Genomic DNA, 27,717 nt, shown 5'->3' on the forward strand with positions numbered 1-27,717 from the left:
ATTTATTCCATAATCTGTTCAGCAAGAATGACAACAGCAAAAATAAGCCCCGTTTTAAGTCACAATCGCTCTTTGTCTAGCTTCATTGTGACAAAGCGTGGCTCATTTTTGCGGTTCTCATTCTTGCTTAACACATTATGGAACAATGGACTTCTCTTCTTTAGTATCTGTGCCTTTGTGATGGGGCTGCCTGGTCACACCTGCACCTAGAGACTTTGTGACGGCGCTTCCTGGTCACACCTGCACCTAGAGACTTTGTGATGGGGCTTCCTGGTCACACCTGCACCTAGAGACTTTGTGATGGGGCTGCCTGGTCACACCTGCACCTAGAGACTTTGTGACGGTGCTTCCTGGTCACACCTGCACCTAGAGACTTTGTGATGGGGCTTCCTGGTCACACCTGCACCTAGAGACTTTGTGATGGGGCTTCCTGGTCACACCTGCACCTAGAGACTTTGTGATGGGACTTCCTGGTCACACCTGCACCTAGAGACTTTGTGATGGGGCTTCCTGGTCACACCAGCACCTAGAGACTTTGTGATGGGGCTTCCTGGTCACACCAGCACCTAGAGAGTTTGTGATGGGGCTTCCTGGTCACACCTGCACCTAGAGACTTTGTGATGGGGCTTCCTGGTCACACCTGCACCTAGAGACTTTGTGACGGCGCTTCCTGGTCACACCTGCACCTAGAGACTTTGTGACGGCGCTTCCTGGTCACACCTGCACCTAGAGACTTTGTGATGGGGCTTCCTGGTCACACCTTCACCTAGAGACTTTGTGATGGGGCTTCCTGGTCACACCTGCACCTAGAGACTTTGTGATGGGGCTTCCTGGTCACACCTGCACCTAGAGACTTTGTGATGGGGCTTCCTGGTCACACCTGCACCTAGAGACTTTGTGACGGCGCTTCCTGGTCACACCTGCACCTAGAGACTTTGTAATGGGGCTTCCTGGTCACACCTGCACCTAGAGACTTTGTGATGGGGCTTCCTGGTCACACCTGCACCTAGAGACTTTGTGATTGGGCTTCCTGGTCACACCTGCACCTAGAGACTTTGTGATGGGGCTTCCTGGTCACACCTGCACCTAGAGACTTTGTGATGGGGCTTCCTGGTCACACCTGCACCTAGAGACTTTGTGATGGGGTTTCCTGGTCACACCTGCACCTAGAGACTTTGTATTTTTTCTATTTTTACAAACCGCACGTTTTCTATATATACGTATTGGTAATTACTATAGCGGTTTCTACTACATTTTGTATATATACAGATTACAATATCATGCTGATGGCATAATGTTTAGGTACGGCCAGTGACTCTTCATCAGATACAAGAACGCAGATTAAAGGGAAAAATTCTTATACATGCGGAGTACATTTCTTTGCACTTCGTTCTTCCATTCATCTGGATGGACTGTAAAGTGTCTTCTAGAACAGGGGAGCGCAAACTGGGGTGAGAATTTTCAGGCGCGGCACGGCGGTTGCAGAGGCCCCGCTCTCTTCCCCAAGGCATCTAAATTAAATGTCGGGGGATCATGTGAGGCCTCTGCAACTTCCCTTACCTTATATTCAGGGATGCGTCGCCATTGCAACGTGACGTCACGTGATCCCCGCGGCATCATTTGACGCCGAAGATAAGCTAAGATAGGGGGCGCGAGCAGGGGAGGGAGAGCAGGCAGGGGGCACAGTGGGGAAAGTTTGGCACCCCTGTTCTAGAAGATGTTTTTGCCGAAAGCATCCCCATGTAAATATGGGGCTTAGAAAGGTAAAGATATGAATGGATACCCAAGCCGGCCTTAGGGTAAGGTCACCTTGGGCTCCATGTTTTCTCCTATTGGCTTCGGGATCCAACTTCCGCTCGACCTGAGGGGAGAGCTGGAGGAGGGAGCACGGGGACCCCGGACCGGCAGAACCTCTTGTCCCCCTGCGGTGAGAGGGGTGGGTGTGTGTGTCTTACCTTCTCCGGAACAGCCCGACTCCTGTACCGTCACGGTGCCATGGCAACTTGGCGTCACATGCCGCCGTGACATAATGACACCGCGCCGCTGCCAGAGGAGGGCTGCTCTTCAAGGTAAGTGCCCTTAACTTTTTCTACACGAGCGGCCCGCTGCCAGCGTGCCGCCTTGGGTCCCGCGAAGGCTAAAGCCGGCCTTGGCCAGACAAAGTTATTGACCCAGGGAGAGATCTGATTTACTGGATCTTTTTCTGGTCTTACATGCAGGTCTATGAAGGTCCTCCACTCCAGGGTGGTACAGAACTGCTCGAAGTCCTCATAGAAGCTGGGGCTGCCGTTGGTGGGTGGAAGCGAGGGCAGGTGGTACTGCAGCTGCAGGGACTCGAAGCATTGGTCCATCAGCGTGCGTATAATGGGCACAAGCCACGAGAAGGTCTCGGTCTTGGCGTAGAGAGACTCCATGAGGGGCGCCTCCAGCTTCCCCAGCAGGTAACATGCCTCTTCCTTCCTTGGGGTGGAGGAGGTTTGCAGGAGGCTGTGGAGCTTCACGTAGGCCGAAGAATGCATCTAAAGAAAGGCAAATAACTAATTGTGCAACAGACCATGAGGGACATGCTACATCCTGGCATCTTGTATTAATAGGGGGTTATTCATTAAACTGCACTCATGTCCTATGCACGGAAACTCCAACTAACTTAAATGGGAGTTGCCCCAATCGGCACTATCGCCCTTTACTGAATAATCCCCACATAGAGTGCAGATGCTTTCAGGTCCTCTCTCTGTTCCCAACCTGTTCACAATATTCCTATACTGTATAACAAATACCCCGTGTGAGCACATTCACGTCTCAGACAGGTCTGCAACCCTGCCTTTCCCCAGTCTCTCTTAGCATACAGTGCGTCCACTGCAGCCAGGGATTCTGGGTAATGACATGCTGTCACCTTTTGCTTCTTATCCATTTTACTATGGACCCCTATAAGCATATGCCTGCCGTATAGCACAGCATGGGTTAAAGTGCAAAGCCAGTAAAACTTACTGTATAACCAACTCTCTCTCTAGGTTCAAAAGTTCAGCGTAACTAAAAGTTCAGGTCGCCTACACCAGAGGTTTAACGATACGTTAACGTGACACGATTCCTGGTTTCACAGGCTGACTGAACGGCCATTATCTGCTGTCGGTATCTAGGATTCTGTCACTTCACTACTTAAAACTGGATATGTCCAAGACAGGTCGCCTACTGTGAATGGCACACGTCTCCTTTCACTTCTACAAACCTCCTGCTGCCTTGGGGTCACACTAATGACTTTCTAGTTTTCTCCGAACGTATATTCATGCTAATTGCAAGGACCTGTTCCTCCCTCCACCTTTGTAATACTCCTGCTCCTAATACTTTGAATCACTCATTACTTCCAAGCCGTGACTACTGTTGCATCCTGTTATCATGATTAATGTCTTATATGGAGCGTTACAACAGGTCCTACACAGGCTTTAGACCAGGGGTGGACAACTTCGGTCCTCAAGGGCCACCAACAAGTCAGGTTCTCAGGATATCCCGTCTTCAGCTCAGGTCTCTCAATCAGTGGCTCAGTCAAAAGACTGAGCCACCTGAGCTGAAGACGGGATATCCTGAAAGCCTGATCAGTTGGTGGCCACCCTTGGAGTGAAGTTGGCCACCCTTGGAGTGAAGTTGGCCACCCTTGCTTTAGGTAGCTCTACTCACCTGCCTGTCTTCCAGCTTGATGAACCCCACAATGATCCGCAGGCCAATCTGGGCCATCTCCTTCAGGTCCGAGGTGCCGTTGGCTAAATGATACCAGACCCCCAACTTGTCCAGCAAGTTGCTGACCCCCTCAAATACCTGCAAACGCAAAAAGGTTGAAGATCACGTCAGGTAACAGAAGAGCTTCCTTCATGCTACTGGCAGCTTCTGAGCGCGGCACCAGTCTGGCAAATCTTCAGCCGACCTCAGTATTACACTCATCAGAAACAGATTTCCAGGGCGCCCCCCGCTCCACTACTCCTATTCCAAAGATTAGTGCTGCGAGGGGCTGGAATGTACTGCAACATGCTCCAGCACTGAAAGTGTTAATGCAATTCTATATTCGCCCCTTAATGGAAGATATATGATGGGTTTTTAAAGAAACGACTACATCTCTAGTCAGCCTCCATTTACCCTAAATTGGTGTAAGAATGCTTGAGGTTATTAGCAATTCACAAAAGGTCCCTTATATTGGCGCACAGCAGACCCTTATAATATACTATGGTCAGGGGTGAATGAAATGTACAAAGCACAAGATAAAATAAAAAAAGTTTATTAAATATTTTACAATGTTGTGTGGTGTAATTCACTTAGATAAAAATAGACTGGATAAGTCTATACTACTACTGGGTATCCCTAGTCGGTGCCAGTGTGGGATAGTGATCTCATGCCAAATGGCTCAAAATAGGAAGTGTTTGAGGCAGTGTGTGAAAGATCAATGCATACAAATGTTTACTGATACTCAGCCAAATCTTAATAGTGTGTGTAGCAAGTCTAGGTTGTATGGTAGCTGCCTGCACTGATGTAATGTGCTGATATGAAAAGGCTAAAATCCAAAACTAAACGGAAGAATTGGCATTGAAAAACGGGACAGGTTTTTTCCTATTGATTTGGCATTGAAAAACGGGACAGGTTTTTTCCTATTGTAATTGTAGAGTCACCCTGTATATCAGATGGAAGATCCAGCTGGTGTATGTATCATGATTCTATTAGGTCAAATCACCATATAGAGATGTGGTCTTATACAGGTATACGTGCACCCTGTCTCAGCTACAGTTCTAACCCTTTGTAACTGAGGGAATCATTGCCAGCTCGCATACTGTATGTTAAATATAGTTTGTGGGTGAGCACAGGGAGCACTGTCAAAGTTGTAGCAGTGCTGGACACCTCTTTAAGTGGGTGTATCAAGGAGTGCACGATCTAGATATCAAGTAAAGATGCCATGAGAAGCACTAAACATTTCAGCAGTACTGTTAGGTAATACAAAAGTAGTGGTGTGTCGGCAAAGACCCGACATGCAGCATGTTTCGTCGCTGCTTGCGACTTCTTCCGCAAGCAGCGACGAAACATGCTGCATGTCGGGTCTTTGCTGACACACCACTACTTTTGTATTACCTAACAGTACTGCTGAAATGTTTAGTGCTTCTCATGGCATCTTTACTTGATATCTAGATCGTGCACTCCTTGATACACCCACTTAAAGAGGTGTCCAGCACTGCTACAACTTTGACAGTGCTCCCTGTGCTCACCCACAAACTATATTTAACATATGCGAGCTGGCAATGATTCCCTCAGTTACAAAGGGTTAGAACTGTAGCTGAGACAGGGTGCACGTATACCTGTATAAGACCACATCTCTATATGGTGATTTGACCTAATAGAATCATGATACATACACCAGCTGGATCTTCCATCTGATATACAGGGTGACTCTACAATTACAATAGGAAAAAACCTGTCCCGTTTTTCAATGCCAAATCAATAGGAAAAAACCTGTCCCGTTTTTCAATGCCAATTCTTCCGTTTAGTTTTGGATTTTAGCCTTTTCATATCAGCACATTACATCAGTGCAGGCAGCTACCATACAACCTAGACTTGCTACACACACTATTAAGATTTGGCTGAGTATCAGTAAACATTTGTATGCATTGATCTTTCACACACTGCCTCAAACACTTCCTATTTTGAGCCATTTGGCATGAGATCACTATCCCACACTGGCACCGACTAGGGATACCCAGTAGTAGTATAGACTTATCCAGTCTATTTTTATCTAAGTGAATTACACCACACAACATTGTAAAATATTTAATAAACTTTTTTTATTTTATCTTGTGCTTTGTACATTTCATTCACCCCTGACCATAGTATATTATAAGGGTCTGCTGTGCGGCAATATAAGGGACCTTTTGTACCTGTCTCAGGTACACTCCCCCATCTCCATCACAACACTCCCTTGGCAGCACGCTACTCCATCTAGGGGTTTGAGCGAGGTCTCTTTCCATAGTACTCCTATTAGCAATTCACTGCAGATTATATGGGGGGTTTGGCCTGTGCACACTGTGGAAACACAGCGGGGAGTAGCCAGACGAAATTAAATCCCTCCCCCCCTCATCATGTTTACAAACCAACTTAAAAACGTTATTTAAAAATTCAATACAGGTGTCAGATTTTGGTATAAAAAAAAAAAAGATATTAGTTGCCCAGATGTAACCCGTTAACCATGTCTCTGCCGTTAGCACGCTCAGGTCCTGCAGGGAAGGGACTGTCATTTCAATCACAGACACCAGATAGATGCTGTACCTTCTCACTCCAGGGGATCTTGTTACTGCGTCCTTCCGAGAAGAGGAAGTCCTGCAGAAACCGGAGCAGCTTCAGCACGTGCTGGGTCAGGCTGGGCAAGGAGGCGGCTGTGGACTCCTTAATATCGGTGAGAGCTGACTCCAGCATCATCTCCAGGAGGCTAAACGAGAGAGAGGAAACGGTGTCCCTTCTGCAAACCATCGGCTGGGTCCCCAAGTCTGCGTTAATAACCCTTGCACTGCCAGAAAGGGGGTTTCCTCTCTGGCTGTGAAAGGGTTCAAAACAAAAAACAAAAAGCGCGTTTCTGGTGCACCGACCTCCTTTTGATTTCGTCGGGGTGCCGCACAAGCTCGCAAGCCATCCCGAGCTTGGTGAGGACGGAGAAAACCTGCCCTCGCTCCTTCCACGCCCACTCGTCCTGGCCCTCCACCCCTCTCCAGGTCACCGAGAAGACGATATTGGTCAGCAGATTGCACAGCTCCTCCTCGGGCGTTTGCTGGCAACAAATATAAAGGGTCAAACGGGGACACCATTTATTGTACAAGGAAAAAATGGGCAACTGGTCAGTTATGGTCACTCGCAGGCCAAGAGGACTCCTTAGCTCCCAGTTCTGTCCGGCCAAAGAAGCTGCCATGAGACGGGGCTCATACTAGATTCAGCAGCATCCCTACTACAGGGCAGCCTCGGACACCTTCCCAGAAAGTGCCTCTCCAATTCTTTTGAGGGCAAACTAACGTATGTTGGGCAGGGTTGCCACCCCTCCGGGTTTGACCCGGAGACTACGGTTTTCACCTTCTGTATCCGGGCTCCGGGTTTACCTAGAAAACCTCTGGGTGGTGGCGTACGTCGGCGGCCTCTGAGTCCTCCCGGGATCTTCCCCTGCAAGTAAATCCGGTCAATATGGCCACATTGCGATGTCAACGGGAACGCTACGTGACGTCACAGCATCACGTGACGCCCGTTGCCATGGCAGCGGGACGCTACGTGACCTCACGGCGTCACGTTGCGCCATAAGACGTCCTTTCGGCATGGCAACTTGACGCAGTGTGACGTCACTTAGCGTCCCCTTGTCATGGCAATGCGGCGCCCTGTGACGGGTTGCAGCGGAAAATGCCGGGAGGATGTTGGAATGATGCCAGAGGATGCCAGGGAGACGCTGCCGCCGAAAATGTAAAAATGTTGTCTCCGGGTGGGCCTTCAGTAGAAGGTGGCCACCCAGATGTTGGGGCGATACGCAGTCAAATTGTTTGATTTTTAAGTAAACTACTGTAAATAATTGAAGGCTGCAAATGATGAAAAAAGTGTAAGATGAACATTTTGCCGATCACAGAGAGCTGGCGGGAGACACAACTTTCAATTGGCCGAACAGTAGGAGGAGTCCATGAAAAATATGAATTAAAAAAAAAAAGGGTCTTTTTAAATAAAAAGAAAATCAAAAACAGTTAGAAAAAAATAAATACAACCAAGTCATAGTTACATACATGGTTACATACATAGTTACATACATAATTACATAGATACATAGTAGTTACATAGTTACATAGTAGATGAGGTTGAAAAAAAGACGTACGTCCATCAAGTTCAACCTATGCTAAATTTAGACAACAGATACTTTATCTTATATCTATACTTATTGATCCCGAGGAAGGCAAACAAAAACCCCAGAGACATATCATCCAATGATCTCATAAGGGGAAAAATAAATTCCTTCCTGACTCCAAGAATTGGCAATCGGATGAATCCCTGGATCAACATCCTTCCCATGTTTACTTATTTGGTATATCCCTGTATACCTTTCCTATCTAAAAAGATGTCCAACCTTTTTTAGAACAAATCTATTGTATCTGCCATCACAGTCTCCATGGGTAATGATTTCCACATTGTAACTGCCCTTACTGTAAAGAACCCTTTCCTTTGTTGCTGGGAAAATCTCATTTCCTCCAAACTTAAGGGATGGCCCCGAGTCCTTTGTACTGCCGTGGGATGAATAGTTCTTTTGAAAGCTCCTTGTATTGTCCCCGAATATATTTGTAAATAGTTATCATATCCCCCCTTTTAGACGCCTCTTTTCTAATGTAAATAAATCTAATTTAGCTAGCCTCTAAGTTAGATTGTCCATCCACTTTATTAATTTGGTGGCTCTTCTCTACACTCTCTCTAGTTCCAAAATGTCTTTTCTTAGGATTGGTGCCCAAAATTGTACTCCATATTCAAGGTGTGGTCTTACTAATGTTTTGTAAAAGGGGCATAATTATGTTTACTTCCCTTCCATCCATTGCCCGTTTAATGCAAGATAAGATCTTGTTTGCCTATGCAGCTACTGCATGACATTGGGCACTATTGCTAAGCCTGCAGTCTACAAGCACTCCTAAATCCTTCTCCATCAAGGATTCCCACAATTTATCCCCATTTAATGTATAAGTCGCCTGTTTATTCTTGCTGCTCAAATGCATAACCTTACATTTATCTGTATTAAACCTCATCTGCCATTTACCTGCCCAAGTTTCCAGTCTATCCAAGTCCCTCTGGAGTGAAATGACATCCTGCTCTGATTCTATTACCTTACACAATTTAGTATCATCAGCAAAGATGGAAGTCATTGTTAATCTGCTTTACGAGGCATCGCATGGAACTTACTTCCAAAATAGGTCATTCTGGGAAAGAGGGAACTGTGGGCGTTTGACGTATTTATTTATTTTTAACTTTTTTTTAAAGCTTTTAAAATGTCTCCAAGCAACAGCTTCGGAGAATGTTCACAATATTTATTTGGGTGTTTTTTTGGCGATGACACTATAAACTCTATGAAAGTCAAATTTTTAGTCCACATCTTTTCCATCCGTTTTGTTTGAACAAGTGCTATTACAATTGGTGGAAAGGTCGATGAAGTGCACCCTGGTGGAGAGATACGTTTTGAAGACACAGAACGGGTTCCTACCTGGGGGTTGCTTGTGTTGGAGGTGCTGTCACTGGGCAGGGTCTCCTGGTAGCTGCTCTCATCCAGGACATTGGACAGGCTGGAGCTCTTCCGAACCCGCATGCCCGGGAATGGCTTGAAGGACTCCAGTGGTGAAGGGGTACCCGGCAGGCTGACTGGGGTTTGGTTTCCGCTCTCCACTGTGGCGGCCGAGCTGGCGCTTCCCAGTTCCAGGCGAAGATCGAAGGGGGACATGGAGAAAGGAGAGAGCGGCTGGTAGATGCTTTCAAACGGGAGCCCGTCCCCACAGTGGGATTCCTCCGAGCCAAGAATGTCAATGGTGTTGGAGGAGGAGTGGCTGGTGAGATCCGAGGAGTCAAAAGATTTGAAGTTGTAGCCATGAAAGTGCTGGCCTTTGGCAGCTGGAGACATGGAGTGGTCAGAAAAGCCTTCTGAGAAGTCCTGGTCGGAAGCCTGGAAGCCAATTGGAAACACAATGTCCGTGTCGGGATTGTGTGCTGGTCCACGCAGGCCATCTGTGACGTGCATGTAGGTCCCGCATTCATCGTCTGTGCTGCTGCCCATATTCTTCAGCAGAGCCGGGGAGCCCACGCCAGTGGGGCTGCTAAAACTCGGCTGTCGAGACTCGTACGACTCCTTGACATAGAGCTTGGTCAATATATCCTGCCAACCGGTTTGTCTGGCAAGGTGCCGTACGACGTCTTGTTGCGAATAGATCAAGTGGAAAAGCTACAGAGGAGACAAAGGATAGGAACCGTTGTATTATTATGATTGTCATTGAATCTGACAGCAGGTAAGAGCCACTTGACCCACCTAGCCTGCCCATTTCCCTACCCGTTGCAATACCTCAGGCACTACTCGATCCTTTGCTTTCTTGTCATATTTATTAGAGATATATACTGTAGATAGTCTGTGAGGATCCTTAGAGATCCAATATTCCGGCACCACACAAGAGATAATCATATAAAAGTGGCTTATTGGGTCCAAAATGTACACATATGCCATGTTTCGGTCCCCAGGGAGACCTTCTCCATTGTTTTTATCCCAATACAATAAAAAAGACAGAAAAGCCCAATGCTACATCAAATGTGACAAAAATATACAGTGAAATACCTATACTGTATATTCTCTTGAAAAAGGGTAATTTAGTTCAACCCTTTGGCCAAAGCGTTATAAGCCTGCAAGCCACATCAAGGCATGACCAATGAGCAGGTCCTAACACTACCTGATAAAATCCTCATTTACCTCTATTTGGACAGAGAATTACCACATTGGGTCTGTCCAAACTCAGGATCATTTTGTGTGTTTATTAATTATCCCAATATTTATTTATTTTTTAATTCCCTTCATGTATTGCTCTTTACCACCTCCGTTGGGAAGCGATTCCATTATTCCACCACCCTGTCTGGGAAGAACATTGTCATATTATCTATAAAGCACCAACATACAGTATTGAACAGCGGTGTACAAAGATGGGCAAAGGCAACAGCACAACAGATACTGTAGAGGGTTACTTCTCTAAGTCTTCCGTTAGCAAAACTGTGGCACAGTTGGTGCAAAAATACTGTCTCAAACGTGTTACAAGAAGGGAAAAAAGACTTCTTTAATAAAGTTGGTGCTGGTATTTTTGCCTCTGTTTTGCAGCCTGGAGGCTTTAATAAAAGAACCCCACAGAAACATACCAAGTTCACCACCTTGTTACCATACAACCCGGCAATGCTCAACGATGCAGATCTGCGCTACACATTAACCACGAATTGTGTGATGATGATGATGATTACAAAGCGAATGTAGGGGCAAGGATAAAAAATAAACTATGCAACTTATTCTATACCAGCTGAAAGTATCCGGCGCTGCTCGGGAATTATAAGAAACCAAAAAATACTCAGATTTATAAATGGATCATTTCATTTTTTTCGTTTCTTAATGAACAAAAAGTATGTATTTTTATTCTACAGCAGTTGGGTAAACCATATTTTATGTTTTTCCATCGGGCACAAAAAAACACCACCCAACACAGGTCCAACACCAGAGAGAACAATGGCGCCCCAACACCAGAGAGAACAATGGCGCCCCAACATCAGAGAGAACAATGGCGCCCCAACACCAGAGAGAACAATGGCGCCCCAACACCAGAGAGAACAATGGAGCCCCAACACCAGAGAGAACAATGGCGCCCCAACACCAGAGAGAACAATGCGCCCCAACACCGCCCCAATACCAGAGAGAACAATGGTGCCCCAATACCAGAGAGAACAATGGTGCCCCAACACCAGAGAGAACAATGGTGCCCCAACACCGCCCCAACACCAGAGAGAACAATGGCGCCCCAACACCAGAGAGAACAATGGCGCCCCAACACCGCCCCAATACCAGAGAAAACAATGTCGCCCCAACACTGCCCCAGCACCAGAGAGAACAATGGCGCCCCAACTCTGCCCAACACCAGAGAGAACAGTGGCGCCCCAACACCGGAGAGAACAATGTCGCCCCAACTCCGCCCCAACACCAGAGAGAACAATGTCGCCCCAACTCCGCCACAACACCAAAGAGAACAATGTCGCCCCAACACCAGAGAGAACAATGGCGCCCCAACACCAGAGAGAACAATGGCGCCCCAACACCGCCCAAATACCAGAGAGAACAATGGCGCCCCAACACCAGAGAGAACAATGGTGCCCCAACACCGCCCCAACACCAGAGAGAACAATGGCGCCCCAACACCAGAGAGAACAATGGCGCCCCAACACCGCCCCAATACCAGAGAAAACAATGTCGTCCCAACACTGCCCCAGCACCAGAGAGAACAATGGCGCCACAACTCTGCCAAACACCAGAGAGAACAGTAGCGCCCCAACACCGCCCCAGCACCAGAGAGAACAATGGCGCTCCAACACTGCCCAACACCAGAGAGAACAGTGGCGCCCCAACACCGGAGAGAACAATATCGCCCCAACTCCGCCCCAACACCAGAGAGAACAATGTCGCCCCAACTCCGCCACAACACCAGAGAGAACAATGTCGCCCCAACACCAGAGAGAACAATGGCGCCCAAACTCCGCCCCAACACCAGAGAGAACAATGGCACCCCAACACCGCCCCGACACCAGAGAGAACAATGGCGCCCCAACACCAAAGAGAACAATGGCGCCCCAACACCGCCCCAACACCAGAGAGAACAATGGCGCCCCAACACCAGAGAGAACAATGGCGCCCCAACACCAGAGAGAACAATGGCGCCCCAACACCAGAGAGAACAATGGCGCCCCAACACCAGAGAGAACAATGGCGCCCCAACACCGCCCCAACACCAGAGAAAACAATGGCGCCCCAACACTGCCCCAGCACCAGAGAGAACAATGGCGCCCCAACTCTGCCCAACACCAGAGAGAACAGTGGTGCCCCAACACCGGAGAGAACAATGTCGCCCCAACACCAGAGAGAACAATGTCGCCCCAACACCAAAGAGAACAATGGCGCCCCAACACCACCCCAACACCAGAGAGAACAATGGCGCCCCAACACCACCCCAACACCAGAGAGAACAATGGCGCCCCAACACCGCCCCAACACCAGAGAGAACAATGGCGCCCCAACACCAGAGAGAACAATGGCGCCCCAACACCGCCCCAACACCAGAGAGAACAATGGCGCCCCAACACCAGAGAGAACAATGGCGCCCCAACACCAGAGAGAACAATGGCGCCCCAACACCAGAGAGAACAATGGCGCCCCAACACCAGAGAGAACAATGGCGCCCCAACACCGCCCCAACACCAGAGAAAACAATGGCGCCCCAACACTGCCCCAGCACCAGAGAGAACAATGGCGCCCCAACTCTGCCCAACACCAGAGAGAACAGTGGTGCCCCAACACCGGAGAGAACAATGTCGCCCCAACACCAGAGAGAACAATGTCGCCCCAACACCAAAGAGAACAATGGCGCCCCAACACCACCCCAACACCAGAGAGAACAATGGCGCCCCAACACCACCCCAACACCAGAGAGAACAATGGCGCCCCAACACCGCCCCAACACCAGAGAGAACAATGGCGCCCCAACACCAGAGAGAACAATGGCGCCCCAACACCGCCCCAACACCAGAGAGAACAATGGCGCCCCAACACCAGAGAGAACAATGGCGCCCCAACACCAGAGAGAACAATGGCGCCCCAACACCAGAGAGAACAATGGCGCCCCAACACCAGAGAGAACAATGGCGCCCCAACACCGCCCCAACACCAGAGAAAACAATGGCGCCCCAACACTGCCCCAGCACCAGAGAGAACAATGGCGCCCCAACTCTGCCCAACACCAGAGAGAACAGTGGTGCCCCAACACCGGAGAGAACAATGTCGCCCCAACACCAGAGAGAACAATGTCGCCCCAACACCAAAGAGAACAATGGCGCCCCAACACCACCCCAACACCAGAGAGAACAATGGCGCCCCAACACCACCCCAACACCAGAGAGAACAATGGCGCCCCAACACCGCCCCAACACCAGAGAGAACAATGGCGCCCCAACACCAGAGAGAACAATGGCGCCCCAACACCGCCCCAACACCAGAGAGAACAATGGCGCCCCAACACCAGAGAGAACCATGTCACCCCAACACCGCCCCAACACCAGAGAGAACAATGTCGCCCCAACACTGCCCCAACACCAGAGAGAACAATGGCGCCCCAACTCTGCCCAACACCAGAGAACAGTGCCGCCCCAAAACCAGAGAGAACAGTGGCGCACGCTACATGTGCATAAACAGTGCACAAATGCATTGTTCAGGTGTTCCGCGTGACGTTTCCCAATTTAGCATCATTTACCAGTATAAATCAGAATAGCAGAGTTTCCATAGAATTCAATGGTAATCTGTGAAGTCCATCCCATCACAACCCCGGCCCACACCGCCCGGCCCACCCAGCCCAACACCAGAGAACAGTGGCGCCCGCTACCTTTGTATAAACATTGCTAAAATTGAACAATTGCAATTATTTTCTCTTGTACTTTGTGTATAATTCGAGCAGATAAAGTAACGTTTTGGGGGGCCCAGCCCCTTCCTCAGACAAACCCCTCACGAAACGTTACTCCACCAGCTCGAACTCTGCACCAAGTACCAGAGCAAATGGTTGCAATGTTTCTCGGGCGCCAGTATGTGTTCAATGTTTGGGCCACAGAGATGGGGCGGATAGCACCGGGATATAACCAGGGGGGCAGACTATGTGGCATGAGAGCGTGCCACTGGGAACGTTCTCCTTCATCGCTCCGTTACTGCGAGCGCGGTATAGTGACGGGGGACTGGTCACCCACCTTCCTGCAGACGTCCAGCCTCACCGGCAGCTCGGCTCTGTGCGAGAGGTAAACCACAGCCAGCAAGTCCTTGTAATTTGGAGACAAATCTAAAAGGAAGAGGGGGAGAGCAGCGTTTCAGGGGCTTGTGTGAGGGCCGGAGGGGATCCTGTTAAATGCCCACTCCGGGCCGCGCAATACACTGAGCAGACACGCTTAACCCTTTCTCTGTCACAGGAGAGAGGCAACTCAAGTCCTCAAAGGCCACCAACAGGTCAGGTTTTCAGGATATCCCCGCTTCAGTACAGGTGGTGCAGTCTTCGACTGAGCCACTTATTGAGTCATCTGTGCTGAAGCAGGGATATCCTGAAAACCCGACCTGTTAGTGGCCCTTTAGGACTGGAGTTACCCACCCTGGCACTAGAACCTTATTGGGCTTGTTTTTTGGCCACACCGTGAGCTGCCTCACCGCTTATTTGGTGTAAGAAATGAAATCAGCAGGCAGAGAGTTAAATCCCAATGTATACCGTTTCATGCTAACAGGGCTGCACTGCAGATGTAGCAAGAACCGGTGTCCTCAGAGCCGCGGACCAACAAGCAGAAGTCTGCGGCACCGGAGCAGCAGGTCCATGCTCCTGAACGGGATCTCCCCGCCGCGGTAATCTTCTGTCTTGCTACGTGTGTGTGTATATATATATATATATATATATATATATATATATATTTATATATATATATGTGCGTGTTTGTGTAAGTATAATATGTGTGTGTGTGTGTGTGTGTGTGTGTACAGCGAAGCATTTGCTTATAAGGGTTCCATGTAAAAATGGATTTCAGGCAAAAGGCGACACATTGTGTGCCCATTTGCATGTCACTTCCCAGAATCCATTGCTGCAGTGGAAGCACTATATGCTAGGCGATAATGGTGAAAGGCTGTACACACACACACACACTATATATATATATATATATATATAGGGAGGGTTGTGTGCTGCATCACACACACACTCATCCTGTTCCATTATTAAAACAATATTTCACCAAGGTAACATACACCAATATAAACCTGGTGTTACAGTGGATAGTTAGCAGGTGAAGCAGCACAATACATACTGCGGAGGTGGGTACCTGATCCCAGGACCTGCTCAGAGAGACCACGGATGAGCAGCATGGACACCGGCACCTCACTCACAAAGGATATCAGCCCTTGATATCCAACGTCCTTCAGCTTGAGGCGATGCTTGGTCCGGTCATGGACCTTCTCATACTTGAGCATCTTGTAGAGGACCTGGAAGAGTAAGAGAGCAGCGGATACGTCATTATTCCAACCCTTCCACTCCAATGTTCATAACAAGAAAAGTGAAGCTGTTGTGACTTGATTGAGAAGAGCCTCAAAGTTCAGATCACCGACCATCTTAGTAGGACTTGCTGGACTCTGAGGCTCTTCCCAATCAACTGTACAATATCTGATGCCCCATGGTGTCCTCATCTTACAACACTAACCTTGAACACTTTCTCTCGCACGTGGTCAGAGTACTTCTTCTGGACCAGCAGTGAGTAGAAGATCTCCACGTTTGCCGGCTCAAGTAAGAATAAGTAGAGCTGCTCGTTGGTGGAGCTTCCCTTCAGGAGGCTGAGGATCACATCTAGGATCCCACACACCTGAAAGCACAAAGAGACAGAGGGATAAGAGCACCTCCCAGAGTCACCCACCGCAAGCTACCGACGAGAAAGATTAACAAACGGGCAAAATGACAGAGCAGGCTTCTCCAACTCCAACTATTAGCTAATGGTCACAGAGAAAGTGTACATTTTTCAGAGGTTGTGATATATAAAAGCACCAGTGGAGACAAATTGGCTTGTGTCTGGAACGCAATAGAAAGCCGTGATGACACAAGGTCACGAGAAGACGCGGCGGCCTTCTATTGTTGATCCACAAGATATATTTGTTGTTTTTTGTGTCAGGAACTGCCACAAAAACTACAATTATCTCAGGAACCGGGGGACATGGTTCGACTTTGGGGGATAAATGTTACCCGGCTCAGGGGTAGCAAAATGACATTTACAGCAAAATGACACCATGAAGCTGCTTTCTCAGCATGCATTCCTTTAAAGCAGATTTCCAACCTTTTATTTTTTTTTTGGTAGCCATTTTGGATGTTAATTCTTGGTTTATAAAGGCCGAAAGCCTGCAGTAGAGTGTCCACATGGCATGCTCTGCTGTTTATTCCCACTTGCTCCAGCTCTACCAGGCAGCACAGAGCTACTTCCCATGCACACTTCAAAGAGGCTTAGGAGAGAAACGTTCTTATCCTGTGCTTCTCAGATAAGCATCTTTGGAGTCTAGTGAGGCCACCACGTGAGAAGTAAAACTCGGATCTGGGCTCATTTTCTTAGAAATAAAATAGTTATAAAATGAGGTGGAAAAAAAGAGACACCGTAATGTACCGTATCGTGAAATCTCTCAAACTGAAACACACCACTGAAATAATACCCCACACTCAGGTGTTTTCACCCAAAACTATATTTTCAGAGGCAGCCTTACTGGTCAACATGTCAGGTGTCACATCACCTTCCATTAGACCAGGGATGGTCAACTCCAGTCCTCAAGGACCACCAACAGGTCACGTTTTCAGGGTATCCCTGATTCAGCACATCTGGCTCAATTAGTGGCTCAGTCTTCAACTGCACTACCTGTGCTGAAGCAGGGATATCCTGAGAAACTGACCTGTTGGTGGCCCTTGAGGACTGGAGTTGGCCAACCCTGCATTAGACCGTGCTAATACAATGAGGCCACCCCCTGCTCTTCAGAGCCCCATTCCCATACCTGGTTCTCGTCATTCACAGACGCCAGGTAGTTCAGGACACTGTGTAGATCCTCGGGGAAGAGGTTCTTGGACAGGAAATCCTTAGCCAGTGAAAACAGGGACATCTGAACAGTCTTCACGTCGTCAGCAGCGATCTGGTCTCCCTTCTGTGCCCTGCAAATACCGAGGCAGAACACCGGTCAGAGAAACAGTGAGGAGAAAAAGATGTGCGTGCTAAATAAAGAGTGAACAAGCGCAGCGTGTGATAGGGACCCATATGTCGACCCCCCACATTTTTACAATTGTATTGGAAGTGTCAAGATTTGTATCCATGAGATTCCACTGGGGTCTATGCTAAAAATCGGCGAGGCCGGCCCCAAAGCAGCGAGGCCGGCCCCACTGTTAAATATAATGTGAAACTTGACACACTCTACAATTCAATATGCTGCTTTGTCCTCCAATGCAACCACAACACACATCACTGCGAAATGCTCAAAGAACTAGATTGGTCATCACTTGAGTCTAGGCGCAACGTTCACCTTTCCTGTCTTGCCTTCAAATACTTTCTGGGCAAGCTACCCGTCTATCTGAACAAGCTCCTCACCCCTACCATATGCAGCACTTATCATCTGAGATCAGACTCCAAAAGACTGTTCATGGTCCCAAGGTTCAACAAAGTATCCGAACGCTCCTCATCTTACTGTGCACCCCAAAACTGGAACAACCTACCAGAGACTCTCACATCCACCACCAGTTTAAGTTCTTTCAAAACTAAAGCTGTCTCACATTTTAACTGTAACAGTAACTGTTACATACGCTCATAATATATATTATCTCTAACTGTGCATGCAATGTCTTGTATATAATGTATACCCAGCTCACGTAATGTAACTATGTATTTGTAACCATGTATTTGTCATCAAAACTTGGTGACCAGAACATACGTGAAAACGAGAGGTAACTCTCAATGTATTACTTCCTGGTAAAGAAAAAAAGGGGGGGGGGTAATAATAGTGCAGCAAGTTAACCAAAAAACTGTGCAGCAGAAGAAACTTGGCTCTAATGAATTGCCTACTTACAACAAGTAAGATATAAAACAGCAAATGGTAAGGAGATGATTCGTGGGGACTTCAACTCGCAATGGCAGGTAGATGTTACAGCAGCAAATACTGGTGTTGGACTAGCAGATAGTTCTTGGAGGTTTCAACTCGCAGTCAAATTCATGCAGTTAGATTCATGCAAAACAGGGAGAGAAGAAAAGGCTCCTGTGTGCTTCCTGCGCCACTTTATTTCTCACAGGAGCCTTTTCTTCCCCCGGGGCCCAACTTCTGTAATCACAGCTTAAATGTTGCAGTGGTTAAAGTGATTTGAAACCAGGATTACGGAAGTTGGGCCGGGAGAGAGCGCAGGGCCCGGTGCAGTCACAAGCAGCTAACCCCCGAGGTCCGAACGCCATATCTTTCGTGAATGTGGATTTACGCTTTTCATTGCCAGGTCGAAAGGGTTTACGTTTATCTTTTAAACATAGAAATTGGTGGCGGATCAGAACCCACTTGCCCGCCGAGTCTGCCCATTCTCCTATCTGCTGTGAACCATCGGATCCGATTAGATCCTTTGGTTTCCCTTCATATTTCAGGTATCTCTGTGTCTACCCCAAGCTTTGGAGATGTTGCCATGGGACAAGCTGTGTGTTCGCATTTCTCACCCATAATGCCTCCTGACAGAGTCCAGGATGTACTGCACCCCATACTTCTTCCTCACCCTCTGCTTGGGGTCCTTCATGATGCTAGACAGATACTGGATATGGCCTGCAAAGGGGAAAAGAACCAGACTCACAATTAAAGGAAATGTTTCAAGCCCTTTGATTACCAAAATCTAACACCCGTATGTATTTTCATATCATATGTAGAGCTATAGAAGGAGAGGGAAATAATGCTCAAGAACCGGTGCTCCAGAGTGTGCTACGGGCAACCAAATGATGGTGGTAATGTTCATGTGGTGAGAACAATCCGGATAACCAGGTAATGGAGCGGATATGAGCCAAAGTCAATAATACTCCCAGGGTTGGAGAAAAAACACATCCAGAGGGGATGTCGATGAAAAGCCACAAAGTGGAAAACACAGACCCCCTCACAACATATAATGTGCAATCTCCTGGAGTTAGACTTCTGAAAACACACACACACACACACACATATATATATATCCTTTACTCACAACCGTGCTCCCTGCTTGGAGTTGAGAACCGGAATTAGAATCCCATGGGGGAAAGTTAACCGGTGCACTGCTGGAGAAAATGATAAGGCTGGATCGCTCAGGAACGTGTTACAAATGTATCTGGAGACTCTGATGCGTTTCACGCACGTGCGCGAAGTGCGTCAGAGTTCTCTCTGTTCGTTCATCTCGTTTGTTATCATGTTGCCAATGGCCAAGTAAATACATTTGTAATACGTTCCTGAGCGATCCCGCCTCATCATTTTCTCCAGCAGAAAATGGAGCCCCGGTTAACTTTCCCCCCTGTGCGATTCTACTTCGGTCACATGTGGGGCTAGTTTGCAAACACGATGAGATGACTCTTGGGAGGGGTTTGATTTAGTTTGGCTCCTCCCATTGGTGTGACATCACCATGTGTCTTATCTCTCCTTATCTTTGTATTGGGGTAGAGGGCGAGTTAACACTTAATTGAGAGCCCCGATAATTATTATTTTTTAAACGCTCAATTTGCAAAGAAACCAAAAACAGCCAAATGTTTGCTTTAAAGGAGGAGTTGTTTATATTACAAATATTTGCGTTCTCAAACACGTAGCAATATTCTCTTCAGAATAACAGGGGGGGGGGTGGGTCATATGATTTGCATTAGTTTAGGGCAATTGCATGTCCAGGTGGTTTCAATGATGTGGGGGGGGGGGGTTGTGTGCAGATAAACAGAGATGACATGTTTAACCCTGTGAATCCGGGAGGGGCTGCGAGACCAGAAGGCCACAAACCCGGACGGCGTGTCGCGATCACTGATGATGGAACAGGAGTCCTCAATTGCTCAACCGTTTAGATTACGTTTCCCCAGGGAAACTAGCAAAAAGACCATAATAGCTACAATGTCAGTGTATTTCTACAGGGGTTCCTTGGGCCTCGCTAAAGGGTTACCTGCAATTTTCAGGGCATTTGAAAATGGTACCAAATAGAGAAGAAGTTACAATACATCTGATCTCAGACACGCTATTAGAGAGGGTTGGGGTTCCTTACAATGCATCTGATCTTAGACGCGCTATTAGAGAGGGTTGGGGTTCCTTACATTGCATCTGATCTCAGACGCGCTATTAGAGAGGGTTGGGGTTCCTTACAATGCATCTGATCTTAGACGCGCTATTAGAGAGGGTTGGGGTTCCTTACATTGCATCTAATCACAGACACGCTATTAGAGAGGGTTGGGGTTCCTTACAATGCATCTGATCTCAGGCGCGCTATTAGAGAGGGTTGGGGTTCCTTACAGTGCATCTGATCTCAGACGCGCTATTAGAGAGGGTTGGTGTTCCTTACAATGCATCTGATCTCAGACGCGCTATTAGAGAGGGTTGAGGTTCCTTACAATGAATCTGATCTCAGACGCGCTATTAGAGAGGGTTGGGGTTCCTTACAATGCATCCGATCTCAGACGCGCTATTAGAGAGGGTTGGGGTTCCTTACAATGAATCTGATCTCAGACGCGCTATTAGAGAGGGTTGGGGTTCCTTACAATGAATCTGATCTTAGACGCGCTATTAGAGAGGGTTGGGGTTCCTTACAATGCATCTGATCTCAGGCGCGCTATTAGAGAGGGTTGGGGTTCCTTACAATGCAACTGATCTCAGATACGTTATTAGAGAGGGTTGGGGTACCTTACAATGCATCTGATCTCAGACGCGCTATTAGAGAGAGTTGGGGTACCTTACAATGAATCTGATCTCAGACACGCTATTAGAGAGGATTGGGGTTCCTTACAATGCATCTAATCTTAGACACGCTATTAGAGAGGGTTGGGGTTCCTTACAATGCATCTGATCTCAGACGCGCTATTAGAGAGGGTTGGGGTTCCTTACAATGCATCCGATCTCAGACGCGCTATTAGAGAGGGTTGGGGTTCCTTACAATGCAACTAATCTCAGATACGTTATTAGAGAGGGTTGGGGTACCTTACAATGCATCTGATCTCAGACGCACTATTAGAGAGGGTTGGGGTTCCTTACAATGCATCTGATCTCAGATGCGCTATTAGAGAGGGTTGGGGTTCCTTACAATGCATCTGATCTCAGATGCGCTATTAGAGAGGGTTGGGGTTCCTTGCAATGTATCTGATCTCAGACACGCTATTAGAGAGGGTCGGGGTTCCTTACAATGTATCTGATCTCAGACACGCTATTAGAGAGGGTTGGGGTACTGCTGCGGCCAAGTTTATTCGAGCATTTGCCCGTTCTTGGCCGCAGCAGTAGCCTGGCGCGCGCCCGAGAGTGACGGGCGCGCGCCGAAGCAGCGGAAGAGCGCCCTCCGATCGGGGCGCTCTCCCTACCGCTGCCGGGTCCGCCGGGTCCCCCGGAACCCCCTGCCGCCGTCCCGCGATCGCGGGACACCAGGGCTCCCTCGGGGAGCCCCTGGACGCACGTGCAGGGGGCGCACGCTCCCGAAGACGCGTGACCGCGCGCACGCCGAGGGGCGGCCACTAGCAAGCCGGGAAATCTCCCGGCTTGCGGATCTGGCCGCAGTGTGATTAAGTGTGTCGGTAGTGTACCTTACAATGCATCTGATCTCAGACGCGCTATTAGAGAGGGTCGGGGTTCCTTACAATGTATCTGATCTCAGACACGCTATTAGAGAGGGTTGGGGTACCTTACAATGCATCTGATCTCAGACACGCTATTAGAGAGGGTTGGGGTACCTTACAATGCATCTGATCTCAGACGCGCTATTAGAGAGGGTTGGGATTCCTCAGAATTTCACAATATAATCATAGGGTTCCTTAACAAAAAAAAAATTTGGAAACCACTGTACTATATCATGAGACATCCAACTTGTTAAGTCAGGGCTCTTTAGCAAGTTTTCCCAAGTGTATTTAATGTCATTTTAAATTCATAAACATTTTTTTTAAAAGACTTCAATAACAAATTATTATATTTCAATATTGTACCATATACTATACCATGAATCTGCATTAATTTAGCTTCAAATGCCTTTCAGGCGATAACGAATAGAATAGACTCCAATAGTAAATTGTAATAATTGATTAATAAATGATCATTACAAGTTTAAACAAAGCGAAATATTCAGACTTTAAAAAAAAAAAAAAAGTGTCATTCAATCCCCTCTTGGGACCAAAACTGAATTGAGATATTTAACAGAATAGATGTGGGTAATTTGTGCCTTTATTGAAAACATTTTGTGTCTCAACGGTAACCAGATCTGTGAAAAGTTTTTACCATCTTTATCTAACCTTTTTCGTGGTAAGACCATGGCCGGGACTTCCTAACCTGCGATACGGTATATCGGAGCGCGACCCGGCATTCACCGCCATTGACTTCCATGATCAATCTCCGATACACCTTATGGGATCTCCGTGCGTCTCCCCTGGAAGCCTTACATCTTATGGGATCTCCGTGCGTCTCCCCTGGAAGCCTTACACCTTATGGGATCTCCGTGCGTCTCCCCTGGAAGCCTTACACCTTATGGGATCTCCGTGCGTCTCCCCTGGAAGCCTTACACATTATGGGATCTCCGTGCGTCTCCCCTGGAAGCCTTACACATTATGGGATCTCCGTGCGTCTCCCCTGGAAGCCTTACACCTTATGGGATCTCCGTGCGTCTACCCTGGAAGCCTTACACCTTATGGGATCTCCGTGCGTCTCCCCTGGAAGCCTTACACATTATGGGATCTCCGTGCGTCTCCCCTGGAAGCCTTACACATTATGGGATCTCCGTGCGTCTCCCCCGGAAGCCTTACACATTATGGGATCTCCGTGCGTCTCCCCCGGAAGCCTTAGAAACCGCCGGTACATTTTCACGCCCTTCCTGGTCTGTGTCCTTAATTATTAATCACCAGATACAAGAAGAACTGCACCGGCCCCGGTACAAAATAAATATCTATTCCTTTTTCTAAGTAATCAGAAGAAAAACCTTTATCTGAACTTGTCTAAAGAAGCGGATTACACTGAAATGGATTAAACCCATTTGTATCCACTATGTGGGATAGTCCCTTTACTCTATTAAACATATTGCTGTCTTGAGTTCAATGAGGTCTCATATGGGACGGTTGTGCAAAAGGGTCAGACCCACCTAGAACCAAATGGCAGGGACATGTCCTCTACGTTAACACTGTGGTGACTGGCACCATTTATACAAAATCAACAAGGATTTTTAAATAACTTTCACCCTTCTCCCCCCCCCCCTCCGGGATTACTAGGGTCTTAAGGGGTTAACTGTGTGGGCTCACACAGAGCAACACCCCTTTCCCTTCACACGATACTGGGTGACTTGGCAGAGGGTAAGCCCAGCCCAGTTCTGCCTGGTGGCAGTGATGTCACAGAAGGATATATAGTGAGGGAGAAGGTTCTGGAACTTATAGTAGGTCCCTGGAGAAGTCACTGTGGAGGGGCCTCATTGTGTATAATGTGAATAAGTTCGGGTCTAGAGTATTCTATAATAGGGCAGGGATCCCTTTCTTGTTTTGCAGTTAGGGACAGTGCCTTTACTATAGAGGCCATAGAAATGGCACATCCCTAATCTCCTGGCTCACTTGGAGGAAGCCGATGCCCAGACGGGGTGCCCAAAGCTGTAACCACGGGGCATAGCAGGACCCGCCCGACCGGAGGGCCTCTAGCTAACTGACCCAGAACCCCACAAGGTGGCATTCAGTTCCAGAGTCAGGAATACTGAGAACAGCACGAGAGGAGATAGGAACAAGGCCCAGAAGGGGCCCACAGGGGATTGAGCGGTATAGACAATATACAGATGGATCAGATCGATAACCCATGACGAATAAAGTCTCTACGTCTCCCTAATGAACCAACATCAGGGGCAGCTGGGAAAGAGAAAAGAAAGAGTACAACCAGTGCAGATATCAAAGACTGGACATATTGTGTATGTTGTGACTGAGCCATTATACACAGCGGGTAACAAAGCTCCTGTTTGTACAGATACAGTTCCTGGCGCCCATCACTGCATTACCAACCCCCGCCCTGCACGCGTCCAGCGCCCCGACACGGTAACAGCCTGAGCAAGCCAGGAAATAACCCTTCCTGTAAACTCCTAAAGGAGCCGGACAAGGAGGGTTATATAAACTATTATCACTTTCAATGTCTCTAGAGTAACCAAATACTTTGCAGAGTTTATACAATCTTCACCTAATGTCTTCTGTCATAACACGGTTTGCAAACTGTTTATATGCAGGCAGGTTGTTTGGTCTCGCTCTTTCATGTAGTGTGTGACTAACGGTGGCAGCAGAATTTGTTTAAAGAGGAAAAAAACCGCTCATTACCAAATAACATTGAAATGAGGCAGACCCGGAAAAAAATGAAACAGACTTCTTTCTGCCCAAGAAGCCAATATTAGCGAGAATTGAATCTGCCCAGGGAAGCTCGTTGCATAGATTAGTTATGATTTTTTTTTTCACGGCCTCTGTGGGATTGTTCCTTTCAAGGAGCATACGGTTTCCTGACGGGGAGAGATAGGGGGCAGGGGGGTAGGGGAGGGGACAGGGGGGTAGGGAGAGGAGGAACACTGTGCCGCGACGGTGGGACTCATACCAAGCCTGACAGCGAAGTTGCTGCTGCTCCAGATGCGGAAGTCGAAGATCAGGTACTGGTAGAGGTGGTGGAGTAGCAGGCTGTTGCCCTCTGACGATACCTGATCCAGCAGCATCTGAGAGGCCATCAGCACGTTCATGTCCATGGTCAGGGGAGGAACCTGGGCAGGGAAAGTGGAAATGTACAAGTACTGGGGCTGTGCTTCCGTTCCACAGATCCACAAACAGCAGCAATCCTGTGTCTAGTCTACAAGGCGTTAATTCTATCAATGTATAGGGGTCCACCCCTTCTGAAAAGGGACCCGAGTACTGAGCATGCCTGCACGTCTCACCAGCTCAAACCGTTTTGGGCTGCCAAAAGATGCTGCATTTCTAATGACACCTACCAGGAATCATTGCAATATACTGCAACATGCTTCCAACACAGGTAGAAAAGCACGTAGGACAGAGAGCCATGTGCGTGGCCGATGTCTGTACTCGACATAGCAAACACGCTTTAAACCTTTTGAATACGTGGCTATTTTCTCTAATCCATGGGTAACATCTGGTGCAAGACTAACAACAAAAAGTGGAATTGAGCGGCGCTTCCGCACACCATGCAATACGTGATCAAGTGATTATAAGTGATTATGACGGCATCTGGCGCAAACATGACATTCACAGGTTCAAAACACTGCAAGGTTAACCAAGCCTGCCCTCCTTCCAAAGTGGGACTGTGTGAGAACGTGGGATACTGTATGCGGTAAAGCACGTTCCATACTGCAACAGTGCTATATGGAGGTGAGGGGGCGAGTGTGAGAGCGCGAGACAGCGCATCATTACTATTTATTATGTCCGCTTTGAAGAAAAGAAAGCGAAATAATATTTAGCAGGAAATAATAAGAGGTAAAATAGACAACATAAGGGTGTAATTATTACAAATTCACATGGCATAGAGACCCTTACAAATAAAGCCGTTGCAACAAGACGCTCACATGTTTACAGATCGTGTCCCCATCACACCCGATGCAATAATAAATATAATAATAATATATGTTTATAATAATAAGCAGCTGGTACTGTCAGGTGGGAGCTTCACATACCTGTAGCCACTCCGTGTTCATCATTAAAGATCAGTGGTATGGTAACTTTGTGTATATAAGAAACAGCCACAAAACCAGTTGTGGGGAGTAAAAAAGGGACAGAAACCCTCCCTGTACGTACAGTGTACATATAAAAACCACGTGTGGCTCATTTGCATATCCCAGCCAGGTCTGCAGCTCGGTGGTTTGTGTCACTTTTTTACTCGCCCTAACTTACTTTGTGTCTGGTTATACCCACTACCAGCGTCACATTGCAGAGCCAGTATAACCAGCCTCACAATGATGAGACCCACAAGGTTGAGACAGCTGTCTATGAGCAGGTTTACTGGCTCTGCACTTCTAAGACCCAGGCTGTGCTGAAAAGCTGTGTAATGTGGCACGCATAAGCGCATAGGGGTCCATGTTACAACAGACAAGACAAAAAATGTAACACACTGTGTGCTCATTTGCATGTCACTACCCAGAATCCCTGGCTGCAGTGGATAAATGGGGAAAGGCAGGTTTTCTATACAGTAACAGCACGCCATAAATAAACCTGCTCACAAAATGCCTCTGTTGGTCGCATGCATCTCGACAACCGTCTGCTCCTAGTGCAGGGCGTGGGAGGGAACAGGAGGTGTAGCCAGCATATAACAATACCCTACCACTGCTTTACTCCGTCATAGAAGACCGGAAATATACGGGACAGTCAGGAAAGAGATCGCCGGAGCGGTTACAACTGGCTGTAGAGTTGTCCTACTACTATTTCAGATCCTTGATTTCCCAGCTCTGTAAGGTGTAGAGATATTGCTTCACGGTCTATTGTTTTCTACTTGCGACACTATCCCAGTGTAGTCAGGCATTGCTGCTTTGGGGAGAGATGCGGTATAGCTCACCTTCTGTAAGAGTGCTCCGATGATGGCCGGGCCGTGACACTGCAGCAGGCTCTCCTGATTGACATGGTGATGCTGGATGAAGTTCTTCACCATGAGCAAGAAAGCTGCCACTCCGTTCCGCTCCAGCCTGCTCTCTGGGGGGGAGGAGGAGAAGAAGACAGGGTCAAGAAGGCAGTGAAGTATGGAAGAGCAAGGATCAGAGCTAGGAGGACAGATGTCACACGGGGCCTTCAAAGCCAAAGCTCACACATCACGGAAACTGGATCCAAGAGAATCGACGCCGAGGATCACAACACATTACAGGAAAGCAGAAATAACCTACAGCAGGTGATTTGTAAGTAGAATAATATAATATTTATTATATAAAGCTGATTGTGTATGCAGCGGTGTACACCGAATTTACCAAGCACGTCGAGTCATTGTCACAAAGAGCTTGCAATCTAATTTTGGTGCTTGAGGCACAGGGAGATAAAGGGAGTTGCCCAAGGTCACAAGGAGCCGACACTGGGATCAGAACGGGGTTTCACCTACGTCAAAGGTATTCCGTTAAAAAAAAGATTGACTGGTTCTGAAATTTAGAAGAACCCGTGATCCATCGGTCTCATAAGCTGGAAAGATTGGATCGCAGTTCCACTGGACAACGTGTAAGTGTGGCAAAAGGCTCAGTG

At 47.8% G+C, this 27,717-nt stretch overlaps 1 protein-coding gene across 4 annotated transcripts in view; it reads right to left on the reverse strand.

The window, feature by feature from the left end:
• Positions 1-27,717, reverse strand: part of NBEAL2 (neurobeachin like 2) — a 249,925-nt gene that overhangs the window by 48,054 nt on the left and 174,154 nt on the right. For all 4 annotated transcript variants that reach the window (XM_075588105.1, XM_075588102.1, XM_075588103.1 and 1 more), the window contains 12 exons: positions 27,050-27,183; positions 25,094-25,253; positions 19,030-19,132; positions 17,345-17,498; positions 16,021-16,179; positions 15,646-15,805; positions 14,539-14,627; positions 9,230-9,958; positions 6,612-6,790; positions 6,295-6,454; positions 3,673-3,810; positions 2,214-2,519 (listed from right to left, as the gene is read on the reverse strand). In XM_075588105.1, the coding sequence (XP_075444220.1) occupies positions 2,214-2,519; positions 3,673-3,810; positions 6,295-6,454; positions 6,612-6,790; positions 9,230-9,958; positions 14,539-14,627; positions 15,646-15,805; positions 16,021-16,179; positions 17,345-17,498; positions 19,030-19,132; positions 25,094-25,253; positions 27,050-27,183 (2,471 nt within the window). The remainder of the gene's footprint in view (positions 1-2,213; positions 2,520-3,672; positions 3,811-6,294; positions 6,455-6,611; positions 6,791-9,229; positions 9,959-14,538; positions 14,628-15,645; positions 15,806-16,020; positions 16,180-17,344; positions 17,499-19,029; positions 19,133-25,093; positions 25,254-27,049; positions 27,184-27,717) is intronic.

Source organism: Ascaphus truei, chromosome 2 (genome assembly GCF_040206685.1).
Source record: "Ascaphus truei isolate aAscTru1 chromosome 2, aAscTru1.hap1, whole genome shotgun sequence".
In the NCBI taxonomy this organism is placed as follows: domain Eukaryota; kingdom Metazoa; phylum Chordata; class Amphibia; order Anura; family Ascaphidae; genus Ascaphus; species Ascaphus truei.